This window comes from Salmo salar, chromosome ssa04 (assembly GCF_905237065.1).
Source record: "Salmo salar chromosome ssa04, Ssal_v3.1, whole genome shotgun sequence".
In the NCBI taxonomy this organism is placed as follows: domain Eukaryota; kingdom Metazoa; phylum Chordata; class Actinopteri; order Salmoniformes; family Salmonidae; genus Salmo; species Salmo salar.
The window spans coordinates 7,508,166-7,532,481 of NC_059445.1; the positions used below are offsets into that span (position 1 = coordinate 7,508,166).

At 41.5% G+C, this 24,316-nt stretch overlaps 1 protein-coding gene across 2 annotated transcripts; it reads right to left on the reverse strand.

The window, feature by feature from the left end:
* Positions 1-4,000: 4,000 nt before the first annotated feature.
* LOC123742408 (C-type lectin domain family 4 member M-like) lies at positions 4,001-23,966 on the reverse strand. 2 transcript variants are annotated; one of them, XM_045716399.1, is made up of 7 exons: positions 23,883-23,966; positions 19,099-19,381; positions 16,837-16,932; positions 8,911-9,252; positions 8,043-8,209; positions 7,807-7,910; positions 4,001-6,101 (listed from the first exon to the last, which is right to left on the reverse strand). In XM_045716399.1, exons 2-7 carry the CDS (start codon positions 19,199-19,201, stop codon positions 5,942-5,944), a joined length of 972 nt encoding a protein of 323 aa, XP_045572355.1. In that variant the 5' UTR covers positions 19,202-19,381; positions 23,883-23,966; the 3' UTR covers positions 4,001-5,941. The 2 variants fall into 2 exon arrangements, with proteins under 2 accessions (XP_045572355.1, XP_045572356.1); XM_045716400.1 differs by lacking the exon at positions 23,883-23,966 and having other exon boundaries at positions 19,099-20,084.
* Positions 23,967-24,316: the final 350 nt, after the last annotated feature.

Here is a 24,316-nt window from a genome sequence, read left to right on the forward strand (position 1 = left end):
CGTTCCCCTCTCTCCATATTGCGACAGGTTTCCTTCAGGACAGGTTTTCCACTGTTTAGCTCTGTCAGAGAAATATACTATGTTACACGTATTGAACAACAAATTCTAACATTGTAATTAACTGTTGGCAAATCCTTGAGGGTGCACTCATGAGGTTAAATTCCGAAGCTAAACCCTTCTCCCGAAATATACACTTGTACACTCTCCCTCATTGATTTAAAGGAATATGATTGCACCAATCCAATGCATTTAAATGCATGACTGAACAAGGGCACACTTCTGGAGAATGAAGGGTAGAGAATGGGGACACAGCCCTAGTGACTGACTTGACTACTTACCACACTCAGAGAGCCTCTTCTCTAGCACCACCTTCTCATTGGTCAGAACACTGACCCTGTCACTAAACCTGTCCCTTTCTTTAGTCAGGGCAATGTAACACTCCTGTAACTGTTTTTTGTCAGTTTTCTCTTGGTCTCTCTCCTATTGCAGCTGGTTGCTCTCTGTCTAACTCGTCTCTTTCCCTCAGTAACTGGTTTCTGTTCGTCCGGCACTGGTCTCGCTGTACACAGAGCCATGATACAACTGGTATCTGTCTGTTCTTGCACCAGACCAGTGGTGTTGCAACAGCCCTATAAATGTTTTCTCTCTTCATTAGAGCGGGCTGAAAGAAAGAAAAGAGAAGTTCCTGGGATGTGTCCCAAATGACACTATTACTTATATGGTGAGCTGCTTTTGACCAAAGCCCTAAGTGCCATGGTCAAAAGTAGTGTACTTTAAAGAGGATAGAATGCTATTTGGGACACTGTTTTTTTTAGTGTGTCAGCAATTTTGACAGACTGCTGGTCCCACAAGCTATGTAATGTATGTAAGTCTGAATTGTGACCCTTGGTTTGTGAGAACAGAACTATGGTGTGATAATGACATACATATCTGTACTATCGGCCCTGGTTAAAACTATACATGGAATAGGGTCCCAAATGACACCCTAGGTTCCCAAATCGAAAAGGTTCCCAAATGGCACCCTATCCCCTATTTAGTGCGCTACGTTTGACCAGTGCCCTAATGGGGTGTCATTTGGGACACAGTCTCACTCACAGAAAGCCAGTCTCAGGGAGATGTTGAGAGTGAATTGTAGAACATACAGCACTCCTAAACACACAGCAGCCAGCCTGTAGAGTCTTAGTCTTCTATCTGCAGAGAAACACACACACACACAAACATACATACACACGCAGACACACAGAAACACAGACACAGAAACACACACAGAAAAACAGACACAGAAACACATGTAGACACACACACCGTCATCCTACATGACTAATGATTGTTCTAAACAGAACACACGTCATCCTACATCACTAATGGTTATGATTAGAATTCTGAGAGCCAAACATTTCCATTGCACCATTGGTTTTCCCCCATCGAGGGTTGGCAGCAACAGTTTGCTCAAGCTTGTGGTCATCTCAAATCTGATAAACAGGAAGCTACTGCATGAATAAATTAGACAATATAGCTATAGCATGATTTACAGGGGCAATCAGTGATTACTATATCACATTTTGTTTAACTGTAATTTATAATTGCCTTCTGACTTTAGTTTAACAGTCTAACCCCATCAGGACCCAAAAAATAAGCTTGTTCTACCATGGAATTGTAAACAAACCCTGTGTAGCCTCAAATAGTTAAAACTATCATTTAGATCTCGTGGATGGTCGGTCCTTGCATTCATACTGTAGCTCTGTGTATGAATTTGAGAGTGGTAACATTTTTACAGCCCCGTCCCTCAGCTGTTTACCAAAAACAGTGGTGGGGTGTCCACTGTGTTGTTGTTGAAAAAGGCTATTTTGAATTAATCGTATTTAAATAGTTCCAATAACTAAACTAAAAAAATACATTGAATTGATACATTTTAGTGAACGTGACCCAGCAGGTTTTGAACCCCATGCTACGCACCAACTGAACCACACAGAAGATGTACACGTTTTTCCTATTATGTGGTATTAGTGTGTGTGTGTGTGCCTTTCTTTCCAATGTCTAGTTCAGAGTGCCATTCTAACAAAATATATAATTTGTCTTCAGAGTTCCTTAAACAGCAGTACCTACAAGAGGCCTTTTTCACACATCCAGTACTGTGGATATGAACACAGATAGTCCCACCATCCTCTGTAGCCTGATGACCAGTAAGGTACCACCACCACACACAGGTATGCAGGTTCATGCCTGCATACCTGCCTGCATCCGTGTCTGTGTGAGAGTGAAAAATAGATAATTCTTTGTACATGAGAGATGGGTCTTAGTCTTCACACTTGTTGCTCTGTTCCAGTTTTCTTCAGTAACTTTCTTTAATTCAATCACCTGTTTGTTGATGTAGTCGGCCATCTTAACTAACAGTACCGAATATCAATGATTACCCCAATCAATCAATTAGGTCTGTCTGACCTCTTTTTGTAATATATATGATATATATATATATATATAAAACTTACTTTTACTTACAGTATTAACTTACTGTATGATTACCTTTCTAACTGACTCCTAATGGGAATATCTACTGTATGATTACCTTTCTAACTGACTCCTAATGGTAATATCTACTGTATGATTACCTTTCTAACTGACTCCTAATGGTAATATCTACTGTATGATTACCTTTCTAACTGGCTCCTAATGGTAATATCTACTGTATGATTCTAACTTGTTCTAACAGTGTCTCTGCTGCTGCAGTAGTTTATGTGTCGGGGGGCTAGGGTCAGTCTGTTATATCTGGAGTATTTCTCCTGTCTTATCCGGTGTCCTGTGTGAATTTAAGTATGCTCTCTCTAATTCTCTCTTTCTCTCTTTTCTTTCTTTCTCTCTCTCGGAGGACCTGAGCCCTAGGACCATGCCTCAGGACTACCTGACATGATGACTCCTTGCTGTCCCCAGTCCACCTGGCCATGCTGCTGCTCCAGTTTCAACTGTTCTGCCTGCGGCTATGGAACCCTGACCTGTTCACCGGACGTGCTACCTGTCCCAGACCTGCTGTTTTCAACTCTCTAGAGACAGCAGGAGCGGTATAGATACTCTCAATGATCGGCTATGAAAAGCCAACTGACATTTACTCTTGAGGTGCTGACTTGTTGCACCCTCAACAACTGTGATTATTATTATTTGACCATGCTGGTCATTTATGAACATTTGAACATCTTGACCATGTTCTGTTATAATCTCCACCCGGCACAGCCAGAAGAGGACTGGCCACCCCTCATAGCCTGGTTCCTCTCTAGGTTTCTTCCTGGGTGTTGGCCTTTCTAGGGAGTTTTTCCTAGCCACTGTGCTTCTACACCTGCATTGCTTGCTGTTTGGGGTCTTAGGCTGGGTTTCTGTACAGCACTTTGAGATATCAGCTGATGAAAGAAGGGCTATATAAATACATTTGATTTGAACTTCAGTGACTAGTAGTTGAGTAGTTACTCTGATGTGCATCTCCACCAGGTTCCTCTCTGTTGTCTGTCTGAGGTCCACTACAGTTGATAGAATGTTTTAAGAATCCAATCACCTTCAAGCAGGAAGTTGGTAGACCTAACAGGATATTCTAAACAGAGTGATATAACATGATAGCTGCTTGACAACAAGTAGTGACGAGTGCAGTCTTTCATCCTATCACTTTGACTGGCCTTCAAATGGAGTTCACATTATGACTCTCTCTCTCTATGCCACTAATGGCCTTTTTAAATACTGTCTGTGTGTGACGTCAGTGTGAGGAGTTATTTCAAAGTGTATGTAGAAAATCTGTCTGCATCTTAATCAGAGGTTTAAAAGGTAAACTTCACAGAACACAGTGTGTGTGTGTGTGTGTGTGTGTGTGTGTGTGTGTGTGTGTGTGTGTGTGTGTGTGTGTGTGTGTGTGTGTGTGTGTGTGTGTGTGTGTGTGCCATCTCAGTACCTCTCTGCCCTCTGTGTGTGTCCAGGTCACACTGTTTTAACAATCCAATCACATTCAATCAGGAAGCTGGTAGACCTTGTTAAAGGACGTTTCCTTTATTTATTCATCTGTGCCTTAATTCTTCTTATTATTAAAGCAGTTTATGTAATAATTGATCATGGAAAAATCACAAGCCTATGGCAAATCACATAACATGTTTATATTAAAAACATTGAATACAAGCATTTTACAGATTACAGTATGTCTACACACTCTTAAACTATAGAGAAAATTGATGCCACTAGAACTGGGCTTTCTTTGGCATTAGCCATGAAGGATTTTGCCTCAGCCCGAGTCTTTCGCCCTGCTGGGAGGGTGTACAGCAAACTAGGTTACACTGCATTACACACTGCAATAAATACTCCAATCATGAGCCCTGGCCTGCCTTTTTTAGTGGTACCTAAAACCAGCATTTCTGTATACTGTGGAGTCAAAGTTGTTTTCAAAGTCATTTTGATTCGTCCAAATAATTAATATGTTGTCGGGCATCTGTTCATTCTCTGAGGGAGAGCGTACAAAGATGAGAAGGAGAACCGGAGGTAAACTTTCTTAGCTTGCTACTACTATAGCTAGCTACTTTTGTTAGCCCATGATGAGGCTATTCAGAGTTATTGACCTCACAGTAAACCAGATTTGAGTAATTTAGCTACAATTCAACATGTTGACTCAAAAGCTGCACTGACAGATTACGTTAAACTAGCTAACTAACGTTAGGGACAACCCAGATTAGCTTTTTGGACACTGGACACTAAATCCAACTGCTGGAGCTCTGTTCACCACCCAAATAGTATCACTAACCAATTACTGTCTAATCAATTACTGTCCAAATATACAAAAAATTGCTAATAAACCCAGCTAGCTAGCTAACTTGAGGGGCATCAATGACTAACATGACACTAGCTACTTTTGGTAACGTCAGCTCAATTATCTGTTGAAAAAACAAGATGGACATACAGAATTTCTTCTTGAGAAAGAGGGTGAGAGATGCAGCTCAGCAAACACAGAGACAGTCGTTCTAATTGCAGGAGTAAGTGCATAGATTTTGTGTGTTTACAATACAATTGCAAATGCACTGATATTATTCTGCATCTACATAGAGAGACAGAGGTCCACAGGACAGACAGAGGAGCGTACAGGAGAACAGAGAGAGAACAAAGGTATTGTGGTTAGTGATACAGTGGCAAGAAAAAGTATGTGAACCCTTTGGAATTACCTGGACTTCTGCATAAATTGGTCATGACATTTGATGTGATCTTCATCTAAGTCCCATTTGACAGTTGAATGTTCATCGGGTTTAAGATTGAGTGAACTGCTATTATCTTTAAGGAACAGAAATTATCTCAAATTTTATGGACATATTCAATCTCTCCCTAACCCAGTCTGCTGTCCCTACATGCTTCAAGATGGCCACCATTGTTCCTGTACCCAAGAAAACAAAGGTAACTGAACTAAATGACTATCGCCTGTAGCACTCACTTCTGTAATCATGAAGTGCTTTGAGAGACTAGTCAAGGATCATATCACCTCTACTTTACCTGACACCCTAGACCCACTTCAATTTGCTTTCCGCACCAATAGATCCACAGACAATGCAATCGCCAATCCATTGAATTAATATTAAAAAGGATTGATTATTTGGTGTCAGGAGAGCACAGCGCACTGAAGAAAGCAGTAAGATATGAAACACAGTGTTATGTTTCTGCTAGCGTGCGAGGCCAAGAGTGCAAGCTGCTTCATTTCGGCCGCGCAGGTATCTGTATCTGTGTTACAGTATGGTGTCATGTGAGGAGGCTGGTGGGAGGAGCTATAGGAGGACAGGCTCATTGTAATGGCTGGAATGGAATTCATGGAACGGAGTCAAACATGTGTTTTATATATGTTTGATGCGTTTGATACCGGTCCATAAATTGCATTCCAGCAATTACAATGAGCCCGCATGCCCTCCCACCTGCCTCCTCTGTTGTCATGGTGTTGTTAAACACTTTTTTCACAAATCCAGTAACGATTGTCTTCACATGATTGGTCATTCCATGCTTTTACAGGATGCCATGTTTCTGTGTTCAGCTCAACACAGTCCTCCTCCCCATTTGCTGGGTTGTCACCACCATTATCAGGCTGCGGTGAGTACCAGTAACTACAGGGTAAACAAGACAGAGAAAATAAAATGCTAAAGATTTGTCACATGCTCTGAATACAACAGGTGTAGACTTTACCGTGAAATGCTTACTTACGGGTCCTTTCCCAACAATGCAGAGTTAAAATGTCAGATAAAAAAAAAAAATTAGCTAAATAGAAAAAGGAAAATATTAACACAATAAAATAACAACAACAAGGAATACCGGTACCGAGTCAATGTGCAAGGGTACGAGGTAGTTGAGATAATTTAGGTAATATGTACATGTAGGTAGGGGTAAAAGGGACTAGGCAATCAGGATAGATAATAAACAGAGTAGCAGCACTGCATGTGAAAAGTGTGTGTGTGTGTGTGTGTGTGGTTGTGTGTGTTTTGAGTGTGTGTGTGTAGTGTGTGTGTTGGAGTATCAGTGTAGTATGTCTGAGTGTGTGAGTGTGTGGGTAGAGTCTAGTGAGTGTGTGGGTAGAGTCTAGTGAGTGTGTGGGTAGAGTCTAGTGAGTGTGTGGGTAGAGTCTAGTGAGTGTGTGGGTAGAGTCTGGTGAGTGTGTGGGTAGAGTCTGGTGAGTGTGTGGGTAGAGTCTGGTGAGTGTGTGGGTAGAGTCTGGTGAGTGTGTGGGTAGAGTCTAGTGAGTGTGTGGGTAGAGTCTAGTGAGTATGTGGGTAGAGTCTAGTGAGTATGTGGGTAGATTCTAGTGAGTGTGTGGGTAGAATCTAGTGAGTATGTGGGTAGATTCTAGTGAGTGTGTGTGGGTAGATTCTAGTGAGTATGTGGGTAGAGTCTAGTGAGTATGTGGGTAGAGTCTAGTGAGTGTGTGGGTAAAGTCTAGTGAGTGTGTGGGTAGAATCTAGTGAGTATGTGGGTAGAGTCTAGTGAGTATGTGGGTAGAGTCTAGTGAGTATGTGGGTAGAGTCTAGTGAGTGTGTGGGTAGAGTCTAGTGAGTGTGTGGGTAGAGTCTAGTGAGTGTGTGGGTAGAATCTAGTGAGTGTGCATAGAACCAGTGCAAGAGAGCCATTGCATACAGTCAGCGCAAAAATCAACAACAAAAAATGTCAAAGTAAACAGTCAATCTTGAGGATACCTCATCAAGCTTGGACCTACAAACACAACTTTATTTGTATTCTTTTTTATATAATGTTCATATGCAAATAGTACTTGGTTTCTATGATATATCTTTAGTGCTTGTAGAATGACATCTATGAGTTGAAATATGATTTGAAACAATATGTCATTTGGTAAAAGTCTCCATACACCTGGAGGATCATATCTCACCTTGTACTCATTGGATTATGAGCAACACAGAGAATCAGTCCTACTCCTTTTTTAGAGCAGCAGTCTCTTACCTTGGGGTGGTCAGTGTTTTTAGAGCAGTAGTCTCTTACCTTGGGGTGGTCAGTGTTTTTAGAGCAGTAGTCTCTTACCTTGAGGTGGTCAGTGTTTTTAGAGCAGTAGTCTCTTACCTTGGGGTGGTCAGTGTTATTATAGAGCAGTAGTCTCTTACCTTGAGGTGGTCAGTGTTATTATAGAGCAGTAGTCTCTTACCTTGGGGTGGTCAGTGTTATTATAGAGCAGTAGTCTCTAACCTTGGGGTGGTCAGTGTTATTATAGAGGAGTAGTCTCTTACCTTGGGGTGGTCAGTGTTATTATAGAGCAGTAGTCTCTTACCTTGGGATGGTCAGTGTTATTATAAAGCAGTAGTCTGTTACCTTGGGGTGGTCAGTGGGGTGTCGTCCACCCATTTCCAGGTCCCCTCAGTAACAGAGTCAGTCAGACCAATCCAGCCTCTCTTATTGACGTCCAAGAGAAACTGCTGTTGGTGAGAAAGATACTGATATTGTCAACTACTATAGACTACACGTGTTAAATACTGGAAGATACATTACTGACCAAGAGATGTTTGATTCACTCACTCACTCACTCACTCACTCACTCACTCACTCACCTGTTCCTCCAAGCTGTTTATGATCACTAAATATGCTCCTCTGTTCAGACAGTCCAGTCTGCTCTCCTCCCAGGTTTTCATCTGAGTCGACAGGAAGTAACAGCTGGATCCCAAGAGCCTCCAACCCTCTGGACAAGGTTTCCCGATTTTCAGACAAATGTTTATCCCTGATGAAGAAATGTACATAATATGTGAATATATATAACACATTGTTTATTGTATTGAATATTTTTTTACATTGTCATTTAACTATTGGTGAATCCATGATTGGTGTGTACTGCACACAGTGTCCAAGTGCACACTGCAAGTTCCACCCTGGACGTAACATGGTAAACATAAATCTGTGTCCCTCCATTTAGTATGATATGTTACATTTCACATGGTGTGTATTATTTTGTGTACGTCAATCATCAGTTACTTATGATATGTTTTCACTTTGTTGTAGCTAATGTTAGCTATGTGGCTAGAATGCTAACCTAAACTAGGTTAGAGATTAAGGTTAGGGTTAGGGGTTAGGGTTAGAGTTAAGGGAATGGTTAGCTGACATGCTAAGTATATTGTGACAAAGTAGTTCAAAGTGGCAAGTAGTTGCAAAGTTGCTAATAAGTTACAGATACTGAAGTCGTCCATGATGTGATTCGAACATGCAACCTTTGGGTTGCATAATATGGCCACCCATCCTTCCTCTTTTTGTTTTTGCCTTAAGTAACCTATCTTATGTAATCATACCAAACGTAACATATCATACTATTCTGAGTGTCACAGATTTACATTTACTATCTTTCAGGTCAGGCTGCAAATTCACAGTTTGGGAGAATGAAAGGTAGAGAAGAGGGATGCAGCCCTAGTGACTGACTTGACTACTTACCACGCTCAGAAATCCTCTTCTCCAGCGCCACCTTCTCATTGGTCAGAACACTGACCTTGTTTCTCAACAAGTCCCTGTCTTTAGTCAGGGCATTGTAACGCTCCTGTAACTGTTTTTTGTCCTCTGTATTCTCTGACTGGTCTCTGTCCCTCAGTAACTGGCCTCTCTCCCTCTCTAGCTGGTTCATGTTCTTCCGACACTGGTCTCTCTCCCTCTGCAGCTGGTCCCTGTCTGTACACAGGTCAATGATACCACTACTGGTATCTGGCTGGTCTCTCTCTTGCGCAAGGCCAGTGGTGTTGTAACAGGCCTCTAACTGGTTTCTCTCTTTATTAGAGCCGGCTGAAAAACAAAGAAGTTCCTGCATGTCATGCATCCCAAATGACACCCTATTCCTTCTATAGTGCAGTACCATGGACCAAAGCCCTATGTACCCTGGTCAAAAGTAGTGCCCTTTAAAGAGGATAGGGTGCCATTTGGGACACAGTCCTGGTTGTGGTGTTTACAATGTACACCATGTTCAGTGACTTACACATGGCCAAGGGCACCAGTTACAGTAGTTACTACGTTCTCTGTGGACAATGTCAACATTATTATTTTTTCTATTTTTGGGGGGGGTGGATCAGTTTTAATATTGAGGACAGATTGTTGCTTCCATCAATGTAATTGTCTGCATCATTTCCAATCCCCCATATATGTTTTTGGTAAATATATATCTATCTAGATATATACATATACATACATACATATCATACATATATATATATATATATATATATATATATATATATATATATATATATATATATATATATACACACATAAACATTTTATAATACACCTTTATTATTCCCCACAGACCCTACCACCCCTCCTCCAATTGGAGTAAACTAATACACATTAACATTTAAGCTTCTACCTTCAGTTTATACATATTTTACAGACACAATCTATTTGACAAAAGTTATATTTTGTTTGTTCTCAGTCCTGGCCTTCCTCTATTTCTGATGTCCATCCAGTTTGATTTCTATTTGTAACTCTGCTATTTCACAACATTTCTGGACCTGTACACATTTTACAGACCCTGTATGTTTTACGTTTGTTATCTTGTTGTTATTGGTCCCACCCTTCAGCTCCGTTCAACTTCTCCCATCAATCTCTTAACACCATGCATTAGGGATTTCTATTTGCAATATATTTTTCAACTGTGCTGGGATGCTTCACAAAAGTACTGAACCTTTCTATTCTCATAGTTTCTAGAGAATGTAAATTAAAGATACATTTTTTCTAAAATAATAATTATATTTTTGATCGATTGACTCTGACTTTTCAAATCACCCAGTACTGCTATCTGCAGCGTTAGTTCTAGGTAAATCTTGCAATTCTTCAGCCATTCCTGGAAGTGTGACCAAGAATGAGCTACAGAACATATGGACAGTACCAAAATAAATGATCTAATGACTCTGCCTCCTCGCAGCAAAATCTGCAGAGCTGGGAAGATTGTATCCCCCATAGAAATAACATTCTATTGGTTGCAATTGGTTGCAAATTGAAAAATGTGAGTTTTGAATCCGCCGTTGTTTTGCGTGTCAATTCATAAACCATGTGCCATGGAATCGGTACATTGAAAGTCTCTTCCCCACTATTTTGTAATTTATATGGCGCAGCTGTCAATTTTTTGGTGCTTTTATTTTTATTTCTCACAAATTTCATTAACCATTTTTGTTTTTTAATGCAGGGCTGACAGACAAGTTCTTTACTTTTTCCCCCTTCAACTTGCCTCTTCCATTTTTGTGGCAATGCTGCAATCAGTTGGTATGTAAATTTGGTTAGAGCAGACATTTCCATATGTCTGTGTTATCTGCATGTGTGACATAACTCCACCAGTCCTATTTATGACGTCATTCACTAAAATTATACCTTTTTTAAACATTTCTTCGAAAAATACATTTTTTTTTCAGTTAGTATACTTGAGTTTAACCACAATATTTGTTGATTTATTTGTTCTTTCTTTTCAGATGGATTTAACTGAAACTGCAACCAACTTTCTAAGGCTTGATTAAAAAATAACGATATTTTGGAGATGAATACGCTTTAATATAACCGGAAGTGAGCAGTTGCAATCTGAATAAAGGGAAAAGGCCATTCTTGAACATGGGGTGAGACATTGTTACTACAGTAATTTGCTGGAGAACCATTTCAGATTTAAGTATAACTTTTGTATTTAATCATTTCTGCCCTCCAAATTGATGTTCGTTATATAAATATAAATTTGGTATATTTTGTCTGGCTTGCCATTCCAAATAAAATGGAATATTTTTTGTTCATATAATTTAAAAAGCAGGTCACTAGGTGTAGGCAAAACAATAAGCAAATAGTTCAACTGTGATATGACTAAAGAGTTAATCAGGATGATTTTTCCACAAATAGACAGGTATTTTCCTTTCCATGGTAACAAGATCTTATCTATTTTTGCTAACTTTCTATTCATTTTCTATTGATTGGAGTGAGATCATTTCTTTCTTTCGGGATATGTATACCGAGTATGTCCACATCCCCGTCGGACCATTTTATTGGTAAACTACACGGTAATGTAAAAGTTGAATTTTTGTTGTGATCCAATACATAATATCATCATTATCATCAACACTTATCATCATTTGGTTTTAATACAGAGAGGTTAGAAAAAGTATCTAGATCCTGTAAGAGGCTGTGGAGAGATTCTAATTGTGGTTTTAAAAGAAAACATGAATCATCAGCGTACAATGACACCTTTGTTTTTAAGCCACGGATTTCTGATCCCTTAATATTATTGTTGAATCTAATTTTAACAGCTAACATTTCGATGGCAATAATAAATAGATATGCTCGATAGTGGACAACCCTGTTTTACTCCTCTTGACAATTTAAAACTTTCTGAGATGTAGCCATTATTTACTATTTTACACCGAGGGTTACTATACATAACTTTAACCCATTTTATAAGAGATTCTCCAAAATCGAAGTATTCCATGCATTTATATATAAACTCCAGTCATACGTTATCAAAAGCCTTTTCAAAATCAGCTATGAAAAGCAGGCCAGGTTTTTCTAACATTTCATAATATTCTATTGTTTCCAGTACTGGTCTTATATTATCTCCAATGTATCATCCATGTAAAAAAACCTGTCTGATTAGGATGAATAGTATCTGTCAAAACCTTTTAATTTCTATGCGCCAAGCATTTAGCTAGAATGTTTGCATCTCAACACTGAAGTGTAAGAGCCCTCCAATTTTCCAAATTGACTGGATCTTTATATATACCACTTGGATCCTGTTTCAGTAATAATGAAATCAACATTTTGTTTTGTGTGTCAACAATATTGACAAACTACTGGTCCCACAAGTTATGTAACGTCTAAGTCTGAATTGTGATCCTTGCTTTGTGAGAACATAACTATAGTGTGATAATGAAATACATATCTGTCCTATGGGCCCTGGTCAAAACTAATGCATTACAGTACATTCGGAAAGTATTCAGACCCCTTTCCTTTTTCCACATTTTGTTACGTTACAGCCTTATTCTGGATATGGATTAAAATATTTTTTTTCTTCATCAATCTACACACAATTCTCATGACAAACAAAAACAGGTTTTGTAATTTTTGTAAATCTATAACATCTTATACATTTACATCAAATATATAACATCTTATGCTTCACGGAGTCGTGGCTGAACGAAGACAAAATCAACATACAGCTGTCTGGCTATACGATGTACCAGCAGGATAGAACTGCGGCATCTGGTAAGACAAGGGGCGGCGGTCTATGTATTTTTGTAAACAACAGCTGGTGCACTATATCTAAGGAAATCTCGAGCTATTGCTCACCTGAGGTAGAGTTTCTCACGATAAGCTGCAGGCCACACTACCTACAGAGAGTTTTCATCTATATTCTTTGTAGCTGTTTACATACGACCACAGTCAGAGGCTGGCACAAAGATAGCATTGAATGAGCTGTATTCTGCCATAAGCAAACAAGAAAACACTCATCCAGAGAATGCGCTCCTAGTAGCCGGGAACTTTAATGCAGGGAAACTTATATCAGTTTTACCAAATTTCTATCAGCATGTTAAATGTGTAACCAGAGGGAAAATAACTTTGGACCACCTATACGCCCCACAGAGATGCATACAAAAATCTCCCTCACCCTCCGTTTGGCAAATCTGACCATAATTCCATCCTGCTGTTTCCTGCTTACAAGCAAAAATTATAGCAGGAAGCACCAGTGACTAGATCAATAAAAAAAAGTGGTCAGATGAAGCAGATGCTAAGCTACAGGACTTTTGCTAGCACAGACTGGAATACCTTCCGGGATTCCTTCAATGGCATTGAGGAGTACACCTCATCTGTCATTGGCTTCATCAATAAGTGCATCGATGATGTCGTCCCCACAGTGACCGTACGTACATACCCCAACCAGAAGCCATGGATTACAGGCAGCATCCACACTGAGCTAAAGGCTAGAGCTGCCGCTTTCAAGGAGCGGGACTCTAACCCGGAAGCTTATGAGAAATCCCGTTATACCCTGAAACATGCATGAGAGCACTAGCTGTACCGGAAGACTGTGATCATGCTCTCCGTAGCCAATGTGATAAAGACCTTTAGACAGGTCAACATTCACAAGACCGCAGGGCCAGACGGATTACCAGGACGTGTAGCAAGTGTCTTCACTGACATTTCAACCTCTCCCTGTCCGAGTCTGTAATACCAACATGTTTTAAGCAGACCACCATAGTGCCTGTGCCCAAGAACACTAAGGTAACCTGCCGAAATGACTACCAACCCGTAGCACTCATGGCTGTAGCCATGAAGTGCTTTGAAAGGCTGGTCATGGCTCACATCAACACCATCAACCAGAAACCCTAGACCCACTCCAATTTGCATACCGCCCCAACAGATCCACAGATGATGCTGTCTCTATTGCACTCCACACGGCCCTTTCCCACCTAGACAAAAGGAACACCTATGTGAGAATTCTATTCATTGACTACAGCTCAGCGTTCAACACCATAGTGCCCTTAAAGCTCATCAATAAGCGAAGGACCCTGGGACTAAACACCTCTCTCTGCAACTGGATCCTGGACTTCCTGACGGGCCACCCCCAGGTGGTGAGGGTAGGCAACTACACATCTGCCACGCTGATCCTCAACACAGGGTCTAGCTGCACTATCAAGAGCATCCTTACTGGCTGTATCAGTGCCGGGTGAGGCAACTGCTCAGCCTCCGACCGCAAGTCACTACAGAGGGTCGTGCGACCAGACTAGTACATCACTGGGGCCAAGCTTCCTGCCATCCAGGACCTCTATACCAGGCGGTGTCAGAGGAAGGCCCTAAAAATTGTCAAAGACTCCAGCCACCCTAGTCATAGACTGTTCTCTCTGCTACCACACTGCAAGCGGTACCGGAGCGCCAAGTCTAGGTCCAAGAGGCTTCTAAACAGCTTCTACCCCCAAGCCATAAGACTCCTGAACATCTAGTCAAATGACTACCTAGACTATTTGCATTGCCCTCATCCCCTTTCCACACCACTGCCACTCTCTGTTGTCATCTATGCATAGTCACTTTAATTAACTCTACCTACGTATACATACTACCTCAACTAACCGGTGCCCCTGCGAATTGACTCTGTACCGGCACACACCTGTATATATTATTTTTTACTGCTGCTCTTTATTTACTTGTTACTTTTATCTCTTATTCTTTTCTGTATTTTTTGAAACTGCCCTGTTGGTTAGGGGCTCTTAACCTGATGTGAATAGGGGGCAGTATTTTCACGGCCGGCTTAAAAAAACGTACCCGATTTAATCTGGTTCTCTTGCCCAGAAACTAGAATATGCATACAATTAGTAGATTTGGATAGAAACACTCTAAAGTTTCTAAAACTGTTTGAATGATGTCTGTGAGTATAACAGAACTCATATGGCAGGCAAAAACCTGAGAAGATTCCAGGCAGGAAGTGGCCTGTCTGTGAAATTGTAGTCCTTCTGTTGCATCTCTATCAAAATTACAGTATCTGAGCTGTTACGTGACACTTTCTAAGGCTTCCATTGGCTCTCTAAAGCCTTCGGAAAGCGGATTGACACGTCTCCTGTCTCTGGGCAAAGTATAGCAGGTCAGTTTCTGAGTGGTCTGTCTGGTGACTCAGAGACTGGAGATGCGCATTCACGAGACCTCGCAATTTTTTATTTTCCTCTTTGAATGAATACAACATTGTCCGGTTGGAATATTATTGCTATTTTACAAGAAAAATAGCATAAAAATAGATTTTAAACACCGTTTGACATGCTTCGAAGTACGGTAATGGAACATTTTGAATTTTTTTGTTTCGATATGCGTTACCCTTGGCGATGCGCGTTACCCTTTGGATAGTGCCCTGAACGCACAAACAAAACTGAGATATTTGCACATAACTATGGATTATTTGGAACAAAAACAACATTTGTTGTGGAAGTAGCAGTCCTGGGAGTGCATTCTGACGAAGAACTGCAAAGGTAATACAAATTTTCTAATAGTAATTCTGAGTTTAGGTGACCCCGAAGTTGGCGGGTGTCTGAATAGCTAGCCTGTGATGGCTGAGCTATGTACTCAGAATATTGCAAAATGTGCTTTCGCCGAAAAGCTATTTTAAAATCTGACATAGCGATTGCATAAAGGAGTTCTGTATCTATAATTCTTAAAATAATTTATGTATTTTGTCAACGTTTATGATGAGTAATTTAGTAAATTCACCAGAAATTTTGGGTGGGAATGCTAGCGGAACATCTAGATGTAAGAAGTTAAGTAAGCATTTCACTGTAAGGTCTACACTTGTTGTATTTGGCGCATGTGACTAACACAATTTTGTTTTATTTGATTTGAATTTATTGAAAATAAAAACAGAAATACCATATTTACATAAGTATTCAGACCCTTTGCTATGAGACTCGAAATTGAGCTCAGGTGCATGCTGTTTCCATTGTTCATCCTTGAGATGTTTCTACAACAGGATTGGAGTCCACTTGTGGTAAATTCAATTGATTGGACATGATTTGGAAAGGCACACACCTGTCTATATAAGGTCCCACAGTTGAAAGTGCATGACAGATTAAAAACCAAGCCATGAGGTTGAAGGAATTATTAGAACTACGAGACAGCATTGTGTCGAGGCACAGATCTGGGGAAGGGTACCAAAACATTTCTGCAGCACTGAAGGTCCCTAAGAACACAGTGGCCTCCATCATTCTTAAATGGAAGAAGTTTAGAACCACCAAGACTCTTCCTAGAGCTGGCCTCCCGGCCAAACTGAGCAATCGGGGGAGAAGGGCCTTGGTCAGGGAGGTGACCAAGAACCCAATGTTCACTATGACAGAGCTCCATAGTTCCTCTGTGGAAATCAGAGAAGCTTCCAGAAAGACAATCATCTCTGCAGCACTCCACCAATCAGGCCTTTATGGTAGAGTGGCCAGACTGAAGCCACTCCTCAGTAAAAGGCACTTAACAGCCCTTTTGGAGCTTGCCATAAGACAACTGAAGGACTCTCAGTCCATGAGAAACAAGATTCTCTTCTCTGATAAAACCAAGAATGAACTTTTTGGCCTGAATGCCATACCAAAGATGACTTTAGACTGTAATAGCTGCCAAAGGTGCTTCAGTTTTTCATTGTTAGTAAATTGCAAAACATTCTAAAAACATGTTTTTTCTTTGTCGTTATTGGCTATTGTTTGTGGATTGATGAGGAAAAAATACATCTTTAGAGAAAGGCTGTAACGTAACAAAATGTGGAAAAAGTCAAGGGGTCTGAATACTTTCCGAATGCACGTGGAATAGCATCCCAAATCCCTATTTAATGCATTGCTATTGACTAGTCCACTAGTAGGGTGTCATTTGGGATACAGGCTCACTCACAGAAAGCCAGTCTCAGGGAGATGTTGAGAATGACTTGTAGAACACACAGCACTCCAAAACACACAGCAGCCAGCCTGTAGAGTCTTGTTCTTTCATCTGCAGAGGAACACGCACTATGATTAAAACACAACACATATCCTCCTACATCACTAACGATTATGATTAGAACTTTGAGAAACAAACATTTCCATTGCGCCATTGGCTTTCCACCGATTTAGGGTTGGCAGGAAGAGTTTGCTCAAGAGTGCTGTCATCATAAAGCTAACTCTCTCTCCTCTGCTCTCATCCTTCTAGACCTATCTGCTGCCTTTGATACTGTGAACCATCAGATCCTCCTCTCCACCCTCTCCGAGTTGGGCATCTCCGGCGCGGCCCACGCTTGGATTGCGTCCTACCTGACAGGTCGCTCCTACCAGGTGGCGTGGCGAGAATCTGTCTCCGCACCATGCGCTCTCACCACTGGTGTCCCCCAGGGCTCTGTTCTAGGCCCTCTCCTATTCTCGCTATACACCAAGTCACTTGGCTCTGTCATATCCTCACATGGTCTCTCCTATCATTGCTATGCAGACGACACACAATTAATCTTCTCCTTTCCCCCTTCTGATAACCAGGCGGCGAATCGCATCTCTGCATGTCTGTCAGACATATCAGTGTGGATGACGGATCACCAGCTCAAGCTGAACCTCGGCAAGACGGAGCTGCTCTTCCTCCCGGGGAAGGACTGCCCGTTCCATGATCTCGCCATCACGGTTGACAACTCCCTTGTGTCCTCCTCCCAGAGTGCTAAGAACCTTGGCGTGATCCTGGACAACACCCTGTCGTTCTCCACTAACATCAAGGCGGTGACCCGATCCTGTAGGTTCATGCTCTACAACATTCGCAGAGTACGACCCTGCCTCACACAGGAAGCGGCGCAGGTCCTAATCCAGGCACTTGTCATCTCCCGTCTGGATTACTGCAACTCGCTGTTGGCTGGGCTCCCTGCCTGTGCCATTAAACCCCTACAACTCATCCAGAACGCCGCAGCCCGTCTGGTGTTCAACCTTCCCAAGTTCTCTCACGTCACCCCGCTCCTCCGCTCTCTCCACTGGCTTCCAATTGAAGCTCGCATCCGCTACAAGACCATGGTGATTGCCTACGGAGCTGTGAAGGGAACGGCACCTCCATACCTTCAGGCTCTGATCAGGCCCTACACCCAAACAAGGGCACTGCGTTCATCCACCACTGGCCTGCTGGCCCCCCTACCTCTGAGGAAGCACAGTTCCCGCTCAGCCCAGTCAAAACTGTTCGCTGCTCTGGCACCCCAATGGTGGAACAAGCTCCCTCACGACGCCAGGACAGCGGAGTCAATCACCACCTTCCGGAGACACCTGAAACCCCACCTCTTTAAGGAATACCTAGGATAGGATAAAGTAATCCTTCTAACCCCCCCCCCTTAAAAGATTTAGATGCACTATTGTAAAGTGGTTGTTCCACTGGATATCATAAGGTGAATGCACCATTTTGTAAGTCGCTCTGGATAAGAGCGTCTGCTAAATGACTTAAATGTAATGTAATGTAAATGTAAATCTCAATTCTGAAAACAGGAAGCTACTGTATGAAGAAATTACATGTAACTTTAGCATGATTTAAAGGGGCAATCTGCAATATCACATTATTTTTTTACATTTAAATGAATGATATTTCCCCATTGATTCTGAAGAATGGAACTTAAAACGTAAATGCTCTATGAACTTAGTTTAACTTTCTAACCCCATCAGGACCCCAAATATAAGTTTGTTCTACCATGGAATTGTAAACAAACACTGTGTAGCCTCAGATGGTTGAAACTATCATTTTGATCTCGTGGATGATCAGTCCTTGAAAACATACTGTAGCTCTGTCTATGAATTTGAGAGTGGTTACATTTTTACAACCCCGGCGGGGTGTCCACTGTGCTGTTGTTTAAAGAGGTTATTTTCAAATAATCGTATATTTAAAAAGTTCCTAATCGTTTTTAAAATTGAAGTGAAAAAATACATTGAATTGATACATTTTAGTGAACGTCACCCCAGCATGTTTTGAACCCGAAGCTCCATACCAACTGAACCAGCTCCATACCAACTGAACCACCCAGAAGACAGAACAATAAAAATGTACAAGTGTTTTTCTATTATGTGGTATTAGTGTGTGTTTTGTGCATTCGGTTCATGCCTGCATTGTTAGGTGTGTGTTACAGTGTGTGTGAGAGAGGATAAGATACACAGAATTATTTGTCCTTACCTGAGAGTTGGGTCTCACTCTTCATGCTCCTCGTTGCTCTGTTCTGGTTTTCTTCAGTAACTTCATTTAATTCAATCACCTGTTTGTTGACGTAGTTGGCCATCTTAACTAACTGTACCGACTATCAATGATTACCCCAATCAATGAATCAACTAATTCAGTCTGTTTGGCTTCTTATTGTAATATACATTATTTTTGCATTTACTTATACTATTAACTTACTTATGATTACCTTTCTAACTGACTCCTAATGGTAATATCTACTGTATGATTACCTTTCTAACTGACTCCTAATGGTAATATCTACTGAATGATGACTAGTAGTTGAGTATTTGCTTTGATATGCGTCTCCACTGGTACCTCTCTGATGACTGTCTGTGGTCGACTGCAGTTGATAGAATGTTTTAAGTACCCAATCACTTTCAAGCAGGACGTCATATTTCGCAAGGCCTGTTTGTGGCATTGTTCATAAGGAAGTGACATTATGGCTTGCACTCCATGACTAGCAATCGATGGCCAAATAGGGGAATTTTTTCCTCTATACTGTCTGTGTGACATCAGTTTGAGGAAATATTCAGAAGTTTGTAAGAAATCTGTCTGCATCTTTTAGCAGAGGTTTGAAAGGGGAACTTCACAGATGTGCGTGTGTTTGTGCGTGCGTGTGGTTCTGACTGTGTGCAGTGTGCGGCTCTGTCTGTGCAGCTTTCTGTTCTGCCCTCTGTGTCCAACTGCAGGTCACACTTTAAAGGTCCAATCACATTTGATCAGAAATCTGGTAGACCATGTTCAAGGACATTGTTACTTTATTTATTAATTTGTGCTTTTGTTAAAATTCTCACTCACTCACCTGTTCCATATCACTGTTTATGATCACCAGGTCTGCTCCTCTCTCCAGACAGTCCTCTCTGCTCTCATTCCAGGTTTTAGTCTCAGTAGACAGGAAGTACCAACTGGATTCAAACTTCTGCCAGCATTCAGGACAGGTTTGTTCTACAAGACAAAAACATTTTACTTTTTATTATTCTGCACCTCTTATTATTAAACAACACAAACACAAGTTTTCTGCATATGAGGCATGTGCAATTGACGTCATGATCATATACTCTCTTTAGTCAGGTTGTTGTATCTGATCTCTAGCTGATCTCTCTCTCTCCTCAGTCAGCTTGTGTTAAATAGGCTTTAAGTTTTCTATATCTTTAGTCAGGGTGTGGAGGCTGGTCTCTCTTTTTTCAGGTTGTTGTAGCTGGTCTCTCTCTTTAGTCAGGGTGTTGTAGCTGGTCTGTAGTTGGTCACTCTCTGCAGCTGTGTTGGTCTTATAAATGGAAAACCTCTTTCTCATGATCATTTATTAAGTAAACGATTAGAGAACTTTCTCATGATCATCTCTCTCCCTATGTAGCTGGTCTCTCTCTTCAGTCAGTTTGTAGCTGGTCTCTCTCTTTTTTCAGGTTGTTGTAGCTGGTCACTCTCTTTAGTCAGGTTGTTATAACTGGTCTCTCTCTTTAGTCAGGGTGTTGTAATTGGTCTGTAGCTGGTCTCTCTCCTTAGTCAGGTTGTTGTAATTGGTCTGTAGCTGGTCTCTCTCCTTAGTCAGGTTGTTGTAATTGATCTGTAGCTGGTCACCTTCTTCCACTTCTTTTCACCTTTTTATCAGATTCCTGAGTAACATCCACGTCTACTGGGGGAAGTTTGTCATGGAAATTCAGTACTTAGAGACAGTTGGTCATTTATTCAAACAATCATCTTTATTTAATATCGATTAATTATTGCAATAATGAAACCGTCAGCCCAACAGTCTTGACTGACTGTTAAGCTGAGAGCTTATCCTTTACAGACAATGCACAGTTTATATAGGGAATACCTAGAATGCTTGGTTCCACACCTCCCATATAGTTTGGGGGGCACCATAAGCCACTTTGGGCTCATCCTGTCTTTATCTGCACCTGGCGTTATCTTAACCCCTGACCTTGGCCTAATTTCCCAGATGCCAGGATGTCTAAGGACCATTGAGGCCTTTGTTCTAGTCCTCTCTATCCCAATTACAACCACCCCACATCCTGTCGCTGGATTGCCAGCTGCCAATTGTCAGCTCAAGCTATCCCTAATAAAACCATACGCCCAGATTAGCTGCAGAGTGTTAGAGTGGAGACCATAAAATACAGCATTAGCAGGAAATAAATATCATACTGTTTGTTAAGTAAATAATTGTTAGATATCCAACAAATCAGGTAAATATCTAATTTAAGTTCCACCCACATACACCAGACACATAAAGCTTCTTATAAATGTCTGTTACAACTCTATATCACTAATGAAAATGTTGAATATATATATACAGGGGACTTTAATTACCTACTGTTTATCTTATTGGAAGCCTCTAACATAAACCAGGTAGTCTGGGATACCCCAGAGCAGCTTTCTAGGCCCTTAACTTTTTTCAGTTTTTACTAATGACCTACCACTAGCACTGAGTAAAGCCTGTGTGTCAATGTATGCTGATGATTCAACATTATACAAGGCAGCTACCACAGCAAGGGAAATCACTGCAACACTTAACAAAGAGCTTCAGCCAGTTTTAGAATGGCTGGCAAGTATTTAGCTAGTCCTAAATATATCAAAAACAAAAGGCATCTATTTGCATATTTAAAGTGAAATCTGCAGTTGCTACATCAATTTTTTTGTCTTAAACATTTATGATATGTCCCGATTTGATTCTTGAACAATATAATTTATAAATGCCTCATGACTTTCTTTAACTGTTGTACCCCATCAGAACCCCAAATATATACTTGTTTTCATACATTGTTTGTAAACAAAGTAACTATATAGCCTCAACTATCATTTTTTATATAATGGATGGCCATTTCTTGCATCCATAGTGCTGTTTATGGAATTGAGTGGTTTATATTTCAGCTATTTATCGAAACAGGGGTGGGGAGTACGCTTTCTTTTAGTTTCAACTGCTGATTGTCCTTTAGAAGATAATATAAATATACACTGCTCCAAAAAATTAAGGGAACACTAAAATAACACATCCTAGATCTGAATGAATGAAATGATCTTATTAAATACTTTTTTCTTTACATAGTTGAATGTGCTGACAACAAAATCACACAAAAATAATCAATGGAAATCCAATGTATCAACCCATGGAGGTCTGGATTTGGAGTCACACTCAAAATTAAAGTGGAAAACCACACTACAGGCTGATCCAACTTTGATGTAATTTCCTTAAAACAAGTCAAAATGAGGCTCAGTAGTGTGGGTGGCCTCCACGTGCCTGTATGACCTCCCTACAACACCTGGGCATGCTCCTGATGAGGTGGCAGATGGTATCCTGAGGGATCTCCTCCCAGACCTGGACTAAAGCATCCGCCAACTCCTGGACAGTCTGTGGTGCAACGTGGCATTGGTGGATGGAGCGAGACATGATGTCCCAGATGTGCTCAATTGGATTCAGGTCTGGGCAATGGGCGGGCCAGTCCATAGCATCAATGCCTTCCTCTTGCAGGAACTGCTGACACACTCCAGCCACATGAGGTCTAGCATTGTCTTGCATTAGGAGGAACCCAGGGCCAACTGCACCAGCATATGGTCTCACAAGGGGTCTGAGGATCTCATCTCGGTACCTAATGGCAGTCAGGCTACCTCTGGCGAGCACATGGAGGGCTGTGCGGCCCCCCAAAGTAATGCCACCCCACACCATGACTGACCCACCGCCAAACCGGTCATGCTGGAGGATGTTGCAGGCAGCAGAACGTTCTCCACGGCGTCTCCAGACTCTGTCACATGTGCTGTGTGAACCTGCTTTCATCTGTGAAGAGCACAGGGCGCCAGTGGCGAATTTGCCAATCTTGGTGTCCTCTGGCAAATGCCAAACGTCCTGCACGGTGTTGGGCTGTAAGCACAACCCCCACCTGTGGACGTCGGGCCCTCATACCACCCTCATGGAGTCTGATTCTGACCGTTTGAGCAGACACATGCACATTTGTGGCCTGCTGGAGGTCATTTCTGGCAGTGCTCCTCCTTGCACAAAGGCGGAGGTAGCGGTCCTGCTGCTGGGTTGTTGCCCTCCTACGGCCTCCTCCACGTCTCCTGATGTACTGGCCTGTCTCCTGGTAGCGCCTCCATGCTCTGGACACTACGCTGACAGACACAGCAAACCTTCTTGCCACAGCTCGCATTGATGTGCCATCCTGGATGAGCTGCACTACCTGAGCCACCTGTGTGGGTTGTAGACTCCGTCTCATGCTACCACTAGAGTGAAAGCACCGCCAGCATTCAAAAGTGACCAAAACATCAGCCAGGAAGCATAGGAACTGAGAAGTGGTCTGTGGTCACCACCTGCAGAACCACTCCTTTATTGGGGGTGTCTTGCTAATTGCCTATAATTTCCACCTGTTGTCTATTCCATTTGCACAACAGCATGTGAAATTTATTGTCAATCAGTGTTGCTTCCTAAGTGGACAGTTTGATTTCACAGAAGTGTGATTGACTTGGAGTTACATTGTGTTGTTTAAGTGTTCCCTTTTATTTTTTGGCGCAGTGTATCTAAAAAAAATATTCTTTTTTATCCATGTTTCTGTGTCATGTATTTGTGTAAGTCTTTGTCAGTGTGTGATAGATTCCTTAGTTCTTACCTGAGCGATGGGTCTCACTCTTCACTCCTCATTGCTGTGTTCTGGTTTTCTTCAATAACCTTGTTTTCTTCAACAACCTTGTTTAGTGCAATAACCTGTCTGTTGACTCAGTCATCCATCCTAACATTATGATTACCTTTCTACCTGACTCCTAATGGTAATATCTACTGTATGATTCTAACTTCAGTGACTAGTAGTTGAGTAGTTACTCTGATATGCGTCTCCACTGGTACCTCTCTGATGTCTGTCTGTGATTGACTGCAGTTGATAGAATGTTTTAAGTATCCAATCACTTTCAAGCAGGACGTCATATTTTGCAAGTCCTGCTTGTGTCATTGTTCATAAGAAGGCACGTTTTGGCTTGCACTCCGTGACTGGCAATCGATGGCCATATAGGGGCCTTTTGTCCTATCTATGCTGTGTGTGTGTGTGTGACATCAGTGTGAGGAAATATTCAGAAGTGTGTGTAAGAAATCTGTCTGCATCTTTATCAGAGGTTTAAAAGGAGAACTTCACAGATGTGCGTGCGTGTGTGCGTGTCTGCCTGCATACAGCGTGTGTCCTCTAAGTTCTGTTCT

Coding starts and splice junctions, on each gene's coding strand:
- LOC123742408 (XM_045716399.1), bottom strand. CDS start 19,201: ATGGCCAACTACGTCAACAAACAGGTGATTGAATTAAATGAAGTTACT. Junction 9,253..16,836: donor CTCCCTGAGACTGGCTTTCT/GTGAGTGAGCCT, acceptor TTTGTTTTTCAG/CCGGCTCTAATAAAGAGAGA. Junction 8,210..8,910: donor GAAGAGGATTTCTGAGCGTG/GTAAGTAGTCAA, acceptor TTTCTTCATCAG/GGATAAACATTTGTCTGAAA.